Source organism: Clytia hemisphaerica, unplaced genomic scaffold (genome assembly GCF_902728285.1).
Source record: "Clytia hemisphaerica strain Z4C2 unplaced genomic scaffold, Clytia hemisphaerica genome assembly, whole genome shotgun sequence".
Classification (NCBI taxonomy): domain Eukaryota; kingdom Metazoa; phylum Cnidaria; class Hydrozoa; order Leptothecata; family Clytiidae; genus Clytia; species Clytia hemisphaerica.
Window position 1 is genome coordinate 228,488 of NW_027104025.1, and position 12,506 is coordinate 240,993.

The window sequence follows — 12,506 nt, forward strand, 5'->3', positions numbered from 1 at the left end:
CCAGGCAGGGCTAGCCCTGGACCCACAGGGGGCTCAAGGCGCCCCCAGCCTCTGATATCGCGGCTTACGCCTTTGTTAAAAACTCAATTTGAAAGTAAAAACGGAGGCATTGCTTGGTGCTTGGAAAAATCCCTGGCACTGTAAGGGCCCGATTTTGAAAGCCAACTTTTTGGCAGCACATACTGTCATTTAGAAATTGAGTGCCCCTTGGATTTCTTTAAATAATAATATATCTGTTCTGTCATTTGTACAATATAAAAAAGAAATTTTGAGATTTTTAAATTTTTATTGGAAACTGAAAATAAACGGCCCACTGCTTTGCCATGTTTATGTAGATGGTCTGTCACTGCAGTATGCAACGACTTCCTTATTTTTTTTATTAGCTGCTCTGACAAAGATTATCAGTCTTAGAAATTATGCATTCTGACTTTCAGACCATTTTCTGTATTCTATTGTTTCACATGTTATTATACACTCTTGACAGACTTCAGGACTGTTCAAAATATCACAAGATAAGATTCATTTCAATTTTTCTTACCAACCAATATGCAGTAACAGCAATGATTGTCAAAATAGCAAAATAAACTCCAAGTAGAAGGGACTTTTTGGTTAGGTGGGTGGTCAAACAAAGTGAAATTACAATAAATAAAACTTTGAGTTAAGTAAATTTGATAATGTGTTGTTGAAGTGCAAACCAGAGTTGGGATGATGAATACTGATTGAATTTTTAGATGTTTAATAAAAGTCGACTCAAGATTTGTTTTATTTCTATTTCTATTTGGTTGAGTTGCAGGAGGCTTTCAGGCCTATTTTTGCAACTATAGAAGCTTACAATGAGCGCCCCGTCATCACCTTGGACTGACTACCCAATTCCCCTCACATGGCATGGGTTGACCCGGCCGAAAGTTCATTCACTTGCCAAGTGAACGGCTGCGAGTGGGAATTGAACCACAGGCGACAGCAACCAAGGTTAATGACCACTATACCACAGCGCCTTTACTTTGACTTGTAATAAAATTGACCGTGAAATTTTCAAATTTATAGAATTTAAATGAAAGAATAGTTATGCTATCCGACATACTTACCATCACAGATGGTGCAATTAATTCTGTCATAGTAAAAGATCAAGTTTTGGATGCAAATATTTCATCGACATCCAATACTGATTCTTTGAACTCTCAAATAAAGGTAAATATGTGTGAAGAATTGGTTACCATTAATTGTTTAGAATGGATTAATAAACTTTATGGGGAATTCCTTTGGAATAATTGATATAATTATGATATAATTACGATCTGCAGCAGAAACTTAATAAAGGTATTCAAGAGTGTAATATTACCAAATAGACAAAACAGAAAATGAACATGAAAAATGACTAAGGTTACTTACATAAGTGTTGGGCAGCGTATGTAAACTATTTAGTTTCATTTATTTTTCCTTGTTATAGAATGTCAGTACAGATGGCAGCTCAAAAGAAATTGAAAAAGAAAGTGAATCGTTAAATTCTTTACGATCTTCCCTGGACTTCGAAAATCCCAACAGAAAGCTACTACCTATTGCTCCAATTGGTATATTTTCCTTATTATTTTGTTTGATATCAGAGTATACTATGTACAGTGTATGTTTCCTGAGACAAGCATGAAAATTTCATCATATGAATTAATCCAACCAAAGGCAAATTTTATATTAAAGCAAGAGTTTAAAATATTTTGAGACTCTTTAACTGTAATTCTAATGTCATCTGATGCCATGAGTATTATTTTTATTTTCAGATAATGTTAAAAGCAAAGTGCTAGTTGTTGAAAAGGACATGATGCAGGTAACTTATTATTATTCTCCTCTTTTCTTTCAGTTTTATTCCACTGATAATGTTTCTGAGTCAGAACCATTCTTAAAATGCCAGAATATCAGCGTTTTTTCAATTTCTACGCAGGTACCTCGGAAATCAAACGATACACCGTGTTTCAAAGGGATTGCTTTCAACACAAAAACATTCCATATACCTGATGGTTAGTTTAGATTGGTCAATTTTTCAAATTCTGGTTAATCAAATCAACTTTTTCCTAGCTTCAATCACTAATTCTAAGGGGGTGGTTACACGTACAGTTTGCCAAAGTGAAGTGAAGTGAAATCACTTCGGTCAATACACATACCTCAAATGTGCAGTGAAGTGAAACTCTGAAGTAATTTCAGTTCGGCGTGAAAAAAGCAAAAATCAATGTGTAACTCAGAATATTGTAAATTGAACAGAAACCCTATTTCTAATTTTTGATTGGGATTATTAATTTTCATCATTCTTTCGTTAAAAAAGTGCTTTAGTTCACTTTCTTCATAGATTTAGAGCCTTTGAAACATAAAAATATCGATTTTAATTTTTACCTTTTTTTTTTTTTTTTTTTTTCATCATTAATTTCTTGATCTCCAAAAGTATATTGGTTCTTCTTACAAGAAATTGAAATATTTTATGTTTATGTAATGTATATAAAATTCTACGATTCAAACTGATACGAAGTGGACAGCTATGTCAGTAATGGAAGCTTGGCTACATAGTATTGAAATAGTAAATCAATGGGCAACCTAATATAGAAGACGCTGAAAGATAGGTTCGTCGGATAAGATGCCTGATACCTGAAGTGAGGGTGAAGTGAAGGCGACGTGTAAACAACCTGAAGTAAAGTGAAGTCTTGCTTCGCCTGCGTGTAACCAGCCCCTAATATCAACTATCAAGACCTTTAGGTTTTCTTAAAACTTAAAACTCCATAGCTGATGTAAGCATTCAGCAAAATGTAAGCATAGTAGTATGAAAAGGGTTGTCTTTGTGAGAAATAAAAATTATTTATCTTGTTAACTAGATAATGATGTCATTGCGGAGAGGTACAGCACAGGTGCCAAGAAAAGGTTAATTGGAGAAAAAATGAAATCCAAGTAATTTTTATAAAATAACTATAACAGCTCGTTAATTTTTAAACCCTTTCTTGAGAGCTGCTTTTATCCTGTGGATGGGAGAGCTTGACTAGTATCTCTGACTATAATTTAGATCCAAATAAAATGCGATTCCATCACACTATAATTTTCTGTTATAGTAGGGGGCCGAAGCCTTGGGTTCCATGACATCTTTTCTACAACCTAGCCGGCTGTATTTCTTTGTGTGTTTTAGTCAGAGAGTTGTTGTAATACAATTTTTTGCTCAGAACTTCATGCTCTATCAGATGGTACCAATCATTTTCGTTTATTTTGACTTTTGAAAATAAGCTTTTTCTCTACCCCTTATTTTCCCTTGCAGTTTTGCCTATGGCGTCACTATTTTGGTCATAAAAAGTTTTCCCGGGCCTAATCCGCGTCCTCCCTCTCAAAAATATCTTGTAATATACTGTTCTTTGGAATAGACTAAAAGTGGCTAGGTCGTAGAAAAGATGTCACAGAACCCAAGGCTTGGCCCCCTACTATTAATATCCCCAATAGAATTGACCTATAATGAGAGCATTTTTGTTTGTGTATTTGAATGTTTGTGTGTTTAATTTTAGGAAAAGCGCTTCTTACAAACACCCAAAGATAGTTGAACCAACCATTATCAATTCAAAGAAACAAAGGGACACACCAAAAAGTCAAGATAATTCTTCTTCACCAGAACATGAAACAAAGAACCCTCTAGCCCCTTATCTGCAGGTAAGTAGCATTTCAGATTACCAGTTAAGATAGAGAGAGTATATCAGCATGCTACTCTAACACCCTGCCTGGGAGAGATCGAGATTCAAACACAGTCTGACATTGCCAGTCTGTGATTTAAACCTTGACACTAAATCAGCAGAATGTTAGTGAGGTGCACAGTAATAGCCTAACCAGATGGCGAATCCATCTACATTTGCGATTTTGAGCTCTGCTAAGCCTTTGACACTACTTTGAGAGAGAGAGTGATATATCAGTGAAGGTAGAGAGAGTCCGTCATCCTGACAGGAAGTGATCCTATCTTACTGTTTAGTGCTGGTATCAACAATATTTCATTTTGCCAAATTTTTGACATTCAAGATTAAAGGAACCCTTTTTCCAGACGAATGAAAAGGCTATTTCTAATTTTATCAATGTTTTCTCAGTTGCAGGATGTTTTGGAGAATAAAATAGCCAGTCTGGTATCTACCTTGAAATATGCCGATTCTGCAGAAAAGGAATTTTTGAAGAACAAAGCTTTGGACATGAATTCAAAGGATGATGCAATGCTGGAGGCGTTGAACTCTGTTGCTCACAATCTGAAGGAGATGAAGATGAACGTATGCTGTAATGTAAGAACCATATTATATTATTTTTCTTGACCTTTTAAAAAGGGATTTAGCCAAGCTATATTGCGACTGTTGGCCTGAAGATTCCCCAATGGGATATCGAGAGGAAAGTTTCATGATATTTTACTATTGTCTACTTCGAAATTTAATCAACATATATTGTTACAAAGATGTTGAATTGAATTTATATAATTTTTCCTTTTGAATATTAAACAATTGCCTTAAAAGATATCCTTATCATTTTGGACAAAACTGTTTAGAAATTATTTTCCCAGAACCATTGGCCAAACGATCTGATTCTAAGCGTAACACCCCAGATATTTCTCAGGCACACATTTAAACCTAAATCTCAGATCTTGTCACACCTTTACTTTAGTTTCCACCAGCAAACAGTCTCTTGACATTTCGAATCTGCAAATAGCTTCTTTTACCAATGGCGAACAAGTGATAAATCTAAACACCCATTTAGAGGCGAGTCTGATTGGTTTCAATGTATATTTGATAGTGAAAAGAATAACCAGAAGCGTCATTTTTTTGTAGTGAAGGTCGAATATATAGTTTTTATTTAGAAACATGGTTATTCTTTTCACCATTAAATTATTGGCCCAAGGAAACATCTTTTTATGAATGTTTGACATTCAAATTTTTAGCACACAAAGAAAGACATGGTGAAATCACCAAAGAACAGCCCTGTCAATATCAACAAGCCACCAACTCGATCCAAATCTTCTCCACTATCATCAACTGTACAGAAAGGAACTAAACCACTCGCCAATAAAACATCTAAATCAACACTTCATCATCAAGATGTATTACAGACACCAATTCCACGTCGGAGACCACCAGAACCTTTCTCTAACAGATCTAACAATAACCTTGATAACAAACCCAGTGGCCCACGTATCAGTCAAAAGGGTAAGCAGCTAATTAATTTCAAGATAACTCTCTTTTTCAACTCCCTCCCCCTTCCCCAACTACACACCTGTGTTGTGAGATCATTTTGGAAATTTTTACTAAGTAATTAACAGATTTTTAAGATACTAAGAGGCGCTTTTTTGCTATAACGTTTTTTGCAGATGGCCTTCCTGTCCTGATGGAATGTTTGAGTCTATTGAAGTTACTGCTACAGGGAAATGCCTATATAATTTATAGCTTAAAATCGACAGCTCCTAGACTTTATAAAGTTTCAAACTTATCTTTCATAATTTTAGGTTATGCACTTCTACACGAGATCTTGGGAGAGAACGAAACAACTCGAAGTAACAACAGCAGTAAAGAGCGAGTAGTTTCCCCGTCACCACCAAAGTCATCGGTTAGACCCTCTTTCACTCACCTATCATCGTCTAAAAGGTATGGCTTTTTTATTGTCTTTTGATGTTTTTTATACTTTTTTTGTTAAATTTGTATTTCGTGGAGCTAATTATCGCGGTAGACATCCAAAAAACAAAAATTTAGCTGTCGTGAAAATTTACCTTTGTGTAAACAGTCCTTTCATAAATAACGTTACGAATAAGAATTGCCTCGTTTTGAAACAATATGTAACGACACGATGCAAGGTGTAAGACTTTTTCTTGTAACAGAAATTTCAAAAGATTTACCTCATAAAGAACTGAGGTAAGTGTTGTTACATGACGTAGGTAATTATTATGAAAGATCTTACGCAGTAAACCTGCTTTCACCGTCAATACAATGCAACATTAAAGAATATTCCTTTCTTTATATCATTTGACAAGATTTACAAATCCAGATCCATCCAGATTCTAAAGCTTTTCCATTAACCAGGAATTTGTTATTTTCGTGCTTTGGAATTCTCTTTGCTAAATTGACTTGGTACGATATTAGTGCCTTTATAGGAACGTGTCATTGTAAGTTTGTATCGTGAGAGAATTAGTCTTGTTTTTATAACATGTTTCATTTCGACTTTGTACGTATTCTGTTACGTTAAAAAAATTAGTGAATCTGAATTTAGTTGTCAAGAGCCTTTTTAGTTATCAGATATTGTAGCATGTGCATCAAATCCACCAGTAGCTGTCTTTAGATGATATATATTGTCTTTAAGTCATGTAACAGGTACAAAACTCCCAAGTGAGTGACATGGTTTAAAATTTTGATCCCTACTTTTTTTAAAGAACTTCACAGAGTTTTTAAGCCTGTGGACGCGTTTTTAACTTTCTGGGTTTAAAGCCTAAATGAGTATTTTGGTCTATTAATTTCAAAAGAAACTGCATGTTTTAGAGTGTTCTTATAATACTTTGTTCTTATAAAAACAACATGTTTGCATTACTGAATGTTTCGCTTTCGTTCAATGAAATAAATTCGATAAATTGTACAACCTTTTACTATCTCGGTGACGTCATAACGCAGTTTATTATGGTCGTCAAATAACAACATTACAGTAGGTTATTTTGTGAAAATTTATTTCTCTCTTTTGATCGAGAGTTCTATTTAATTCTAGGCTGAGTGATTGACAATCTTATTTGATCTTTGATTGTCAATGTTTTATTTGCATGTTAGCAAGAGAAATCAGAAAGGTTGACGCCCACTGTGCTATGACGTAGAATGTCATTTTCTTTGTTTAACGGCCGTGAGTCTTGTTAGATAGGGGTATCCAAGCTTATTAATCATCTAGCGTATACAGTGTTGTGACTTTCGACCATGATGAATATAACTCTAAAATTTAGCATCGAAATTCAAAAACCTTTTGGGATCACATTCTTTTACCTTTTGAATCTTTACAGCGTGTTTTTCTCAGACCGATATCTCATTTCCAACTTGTATTATTTTACAATGTGATTTCTCTGTAAATTAGCTGTTTTATTGATCAAACCTATTGCGTGATATTTCCAATCAGTCTTTCTCAGATTTCTTGGACCAGACAAAAACATAAAATTGTCATTCAATTGAGTGATTTTCCTGGGAAATGCGCTGGGCACAAATGTATTAATTCTTATAAGAATCAGTAATTTTTTGCCAAGGCTCGTCTGTGCGTATTTAAAGGCACTAAAACGAGCCTGTTCTTGTAAATTTTCATTATTAGAGCCTTAATTTAAAGTTGTATTTTGACTGTTATCCAACTGTCAACCCTTTGACCTGAGATTGACATTTTTATCTTTGCATATCCAGCATCAGCATAAAAATTGAGCTGAGCAAGGTCTTTTTTATCGAAAGAGGAGAGAAGACGTGTATTTTACATAACTCTCATACTGTAGTTCAAGGTTTGACATGATCCTGTTATCTCTTTGTGTTTATATATCAAACACTCTTAAAAGAGGAGTTTGGTTTTAAATAACTTTGTTGTTTGTGAAGATAATGGATGACTCATCCTCAGACCTCTTGGATAAATGATGATGACATGAACGATTACTAGTAATTTTTTTGAGATATAATTTCTTGCACTTATTGCGTAATCCTTGTATGAGGCGGTTGATAGCTATGAAACTTGATGATTTTTACTTGTCATCATATCCTATTGAAAGGGAAGAGAGAGGGGGTGGTCGATCATACAAAATTGTTTTATTTGCCCATATTGTGATGACCGACAGTAAAAGTTAATCCTTATGTTTTATTGTTTTGGGTTAGCGAGGCAAATGATATGTTTTAACCACCCAGGCTACTCGGTGTAAAATGTGTTACCAGATCAACAGGTGTGTCATCGTCCTTTTTCATAAGAACTGAGTGAGTTTAAAAGAATCAAATCATTTTGTGGCAAAAGGTCGTGTAAAATATTTTTTATTTTAAGGAAATGAGAGTCAAAAATGTCAAAAAATAAGAACAATTTAAGAACAAAGCCGAGCTTGGAATGACTAAATTTTAGGCAAAGATAAGAATATCTTTAGGCTCAAAGTGCCAAAAAAATAAGAATATTACAAATTTACCTTTTCTTCTAAAAAATAGAGTGTACTGTTTGATCAAAAATTCGATTAATTGAAAGTCATATTCTTCCTGGAAAAGTAATCTCTATTTGAAAAAAAACTGTATTTTTCTGTGAATCCTGATGGTTGGTAATAAAGATTTGTAGTCAAAAATAAAAAAAATGAGAATTTTAGAAATAAGTCATTATTTATCTGCTGCTATTATGTTTGGGAAATCACGTGACCAACTCTGATGACGATTCCAATAAAATTCTCACATTTCTACCTCAAGCTTTAAACATTTACCGCAAGCTCGCACATGAATGAAATGGACTTTAGTAAATGACAAAAATTCATACTTTCATCATAGAAAGAGTATATATATGGGTGATATTTTGGTCGACTTTAAACCTTCTTATCTCTTCTTACAATTTTCTTGATAAAATATTTGCAAATGAGTAACGCGCAACATCAGACAAAGTCTTACAAAAAAGTTGTTTAGCATGCTGACAAGTCTTGACATCATTTAATCTCCTCTATCATTTTATTGTTTTCGCTCGAACAAAAACACGACCATATAAGGTGATGATTTTTTCATAACAAAATATTCAAAGGTTCTCAGTAAAAAGTGCAAAACATAACGGCGGAGGCTTTTGTCGGATATTTTCAGCAAATAACCAACAAAATATTTTGCGATAATGAATCTTTAAGTAAAGACTAGAGGGTAAATTTATTTATATCACGTGGGTATGTCACATTATACGGGACAACCAATTACAAAGAATCTTTATTGTTGTCATGATGACCTACACACACTTAAAGACCTCAAAAATACTCTATAAATACTTTTGAGATGATTTATATCCGAAGGAGTTGGCTTATCAATCTCACGTTGTGATCATAAAAATGCTTAAGGTGCAAATGCCATTCCTATTTAATTGTAAATGAAACTAATTCAAATTCTATTTTAGATGACTTTAAAGCTTCCCTATTCATTTTTTTGTCGTTAAATTCACTCACTCGGTCATTCATTCGTTCGTTCTCTCAATATATCGATCGTCCATCCTTTGATTCGCGAACAATCGCAAATACGTGTTCGTTCGTTCGTTCGTTCGTTCGTTCGTTCGTTCGTTCGTTCGTTCGTTCGTTCGTTCGTTCGTTCGTTCGTTCGTTCGGTCGTTCGTCGTTCGTTCGTTCGTTCGTTCGTTCGTTCGTTCGTTCGTTCGTTCGTTCGTTCGTTCGTTCGTTCGTTCGTTCGTTCGTTCGTTCGTTCGTTCGTTCGTTCGTTCGTTCGTTCGTTTGTTCGATCATTCCCTCTTTCACTCATTTATTCATTCATTTGCTCATTCATCCATTAATTCATTCATTTGCTCATTTGCTCATTTCATCTGATGACGCAACATGCACATAACGGAAAGATTCTCTGTTCATTCAAAAAAACGAGAGAGGCACACCTTTCCAACTCATCAAATGACAAAGCGTATGACCGAAAAAGAGAAAAAGAGAAAAGACCCATTAAGTGTTTGTTTCCGAAATCCTATTATAATCGGTCAATCTCGTAAGCGGAACCTTTAATATCAACGGAAGCGTCATTCCTCAGAAATAGTAGCCCTTCATCGGAAAACGAACTTGCAATCAGAGAATCTTATTCCAGTTTTTGATTTAAGAACATCAAGTTTTCATTTTTATGAATTTCCAAAAATGTTCTACTCCGCACTAATTCTTGTATACAGTATTTTAATCATGCTAAAATATATAGGACTTTAAACTATTTTGTACTTGGCTCATGCATGACTCTGGTAAACAATGTACATATTCGAATATCCTTAAATACAAAATGCTTCAGTTCTTATAATGAGGAAAAGACGGGTACTAGAATTGGAGTAATTTTTTTATGATTCTTGATATGCGTAAGTCAAGATGACGTCATATTTTCAACGGAAGCATCCGAAAAAAGCCGGATTTTGACCTCCGTGTTTCTATTTTTAGTAACAGAGAGAGGTCAAATCCCGGATTTTTTCGGGTGTTTCCGCTACAAAAATGACTTACGCATATCAAGAATTGGAGTAATTTTTTGATGATTCTGGCAGAACATCATTCCATAAGTATTTTGCATCATCTAATTAAATATATTACCATTGCGTAATGTCTCTTTTGTTTTTTCGCTTCTCTTATTTCCTGCAATCGTTTGTTCAAAACAATTGTTCATGTATATATTCACTTGTTGGCTCAAAAGAAAGCAAATTGTCTCTTTGTTTATTGCATGACATTATAAAACTCGCCTGTCTATTGTCATCATAAATTACCGCATGTCAACTTAAACGCTCCCCAAGGGAATCACCCTTATTAATGATCAATCATTCCACACGTCAATCTGCACCGAGTTGACTTGTATAATAAAACACTTGTTTTGATAGTTAGCTTTCATACTAAATACACATGTCAAATGGATTTTTACAACATTATTTCATACGAAACTAATCTGAATATAAATACGCGTAACCGATTTTCAAACTTATGAAAATTTAATCCCAGTTTTAAAAGTGCTGAATGTGGAGGGATTCGGTTGTTTGAACAATAAAGTAGTGTCATTTCAATTACGAGGGGTTTTATCTAAAGAATCCTACATTTACTAAGTATAGACAAAAAGAACGACAAATTTCATAAAGAACGACAAATTTCACCAGTTATAAACCCGACCGAAAGTGACTGTACCACACTTACACGTTTTTTTTATTAGAACCCAGTTTATAAGAACATTGAGGCTGAAATTCGTCGAAAAATTAAAAACATCTTAACAACATGCCCAGCCTTAAAGTCTATTCACGATAAGTGTGCACTCTTTTTTCTTCTACCTATAACTTTTGAAGGGATTCTTCAATCTTTATAAATTTGGTATCATTGGAAAGATATTTGTGAGTGGAACAATTTGAAATAAAAAAATCTTTAAAAAAATTCTAAAAATGAAGATGAAAATGAAGAAGAAAAAAATTAAGATCTTGTAGAAAAGTGCTATAACTTTCATTTTCACTGGAGAGATTTTTTGATCTTAGGAGATCATCACTGTGAAAAAATTTCATTAAAATATTTATTCAATATAAAGTTATGATACAAAGTTAATAAGTGATTGACCCCAAAAAACAGCAAAAAACTGCAGAAAACAGCGTTTTTAGACGTCAATCAGCTTATAACTTTGTTTGATATCTTTTGACTGAATGATTATTTTTGAGAATTTTTTTCACAGTGATGACTTTCGATGATTAAGGATTTACTTCAGTGAAAATGATAGTTATAGCACTTTTCTACAAGATCTTCATTTTTTTCTTTTTCATTTTCATCTTCATTTTTATAATCTTTTTAAAGTTTTTTTTATTTCAAATTGTTCCACTCACTAATATCTTTCCAATGATACCAAATTCATAAAGATTGAAGAATTCCTTCAAAAGTTATAGGTAAATGAAAAAAGAGTGCACACTTATCGTGAATAGACTTTAGTTTCCTCTTTTCAAGCAGTTTTAACCGAACTTAAGCATAGATTTTCTAAAATCGAGAGTCAAATATTGTCCAAATTTTACCAATTTTAAGTGCTCTTTCTTTTGCATGATAATGTCGATTTAGAATAGTCTGAAAAATTAAGAACGCATTTAAGAACATTTTAGGCTGAAAATGGCTAAAAAAATAAGCACATCCAGACTCAACCAAATTTTAGTTGTTCTTATAAAAAAAAACGTGTACGTATTCATTCCTCTTGGTTTATCACGGGAATTAACTGCATATGGTTTTTAAAGAACGACAAATTACGCATGTGTTTTACAATGCAGGATTCTTAAGAGTAACAGACTGTTACCATCCATAAATTTATTCTCTGCCTGAAGAGACACAAAACATATTCTTACGCCCATATTTACCGAAATCATGTGGCCAAAATGTCTTATTTCGCGATAGTGAATGGATTTCATTGTGCCACAGCATTTTCGCTTTAGATAGAAACGTTCACTTTTTGAATTATTAAAGGACTTTATAGTTCAGGTCGAGGGATTCTTGAGTTTATTACGGAAAGTGTACTTCATTATGAAAAGTATGTTGTTTTGCAAGATATTTTTAACCCTTTATCGCAATCATCTCACGTCATCTTTCGCTTCTCTTTGGGTACTTACTGTTTACGAATGTCAATTGACAAAATACTACACATGAAATCCCTTCAGAATTCCATGTTTTTGTTGTGACAAAAGCCCCTTATATTTTCACTGTAAACACTCCGAACCTATCAAGTATATTTTTACTTCATCGTTGAGACTTCTATTAAGATTGTGGTCGACCTCTCTTTCGCTCTTGATGACGTCATTTCTGATTTGACTCTGTCTGGAACCCAATCCTTTTT

At 33.8% G+C, this 12,506-nt stretch overlaps 1 protein-coding gene across 1 annotated transcript in view; it reads left to right on the forward strand.

Moving 5' to 3' along the window:
* The first annotated feature begins 1,035 nt into the window (after positions 1 to 1,035).
* LOC136811590 (TALPID3 protein-like) overlaps positions 1,036 to 12,506 on the forward strand; it is a 55,211-nt gene continuing 43,740 nt past the window's right edge. Inside the window, exons 1-9 of the mRNA XM_067068219.1 lie at positions 1,036 to 1,188; positions 1,448 to 1,568; positions 1,773 to 1,819; positions 1,934 to 2,009; positions 2,853 to 2,925; positions 3,525 to 3,666; positions 4,092 to 4,277; positions 4,925 to 5,189; positions 5,486 to 5,624. Coding sequence (XP_066924320.1) covers positions 1,066 to 1,188; positions 1,448 to 1,568; positions 1,773 to 1,819; positions 1,934 to 2,009; positions 2,853 to 2,925; positions 3,525 to 3,666; positions 4,092 to 4,277; positions 4,925 to 5,189; positions 5,486 to 5,624 — 1,172 coding nt within the window. The 5' untranslated portion in view covers positions 1,036 to 1,065. The remainder of the gene's footprint in view (positions 1,189 to 1,447; positions 1,569 to 1,772; positions 1,820 to 1,933; positions 2,010 to 2,852; positions 2,926 to 3,524; positions 3,667 to 4,091; positions 4,278 to 4,924; positions 5,190 to 5,485; positions 5,625 to 12,506) is intronic.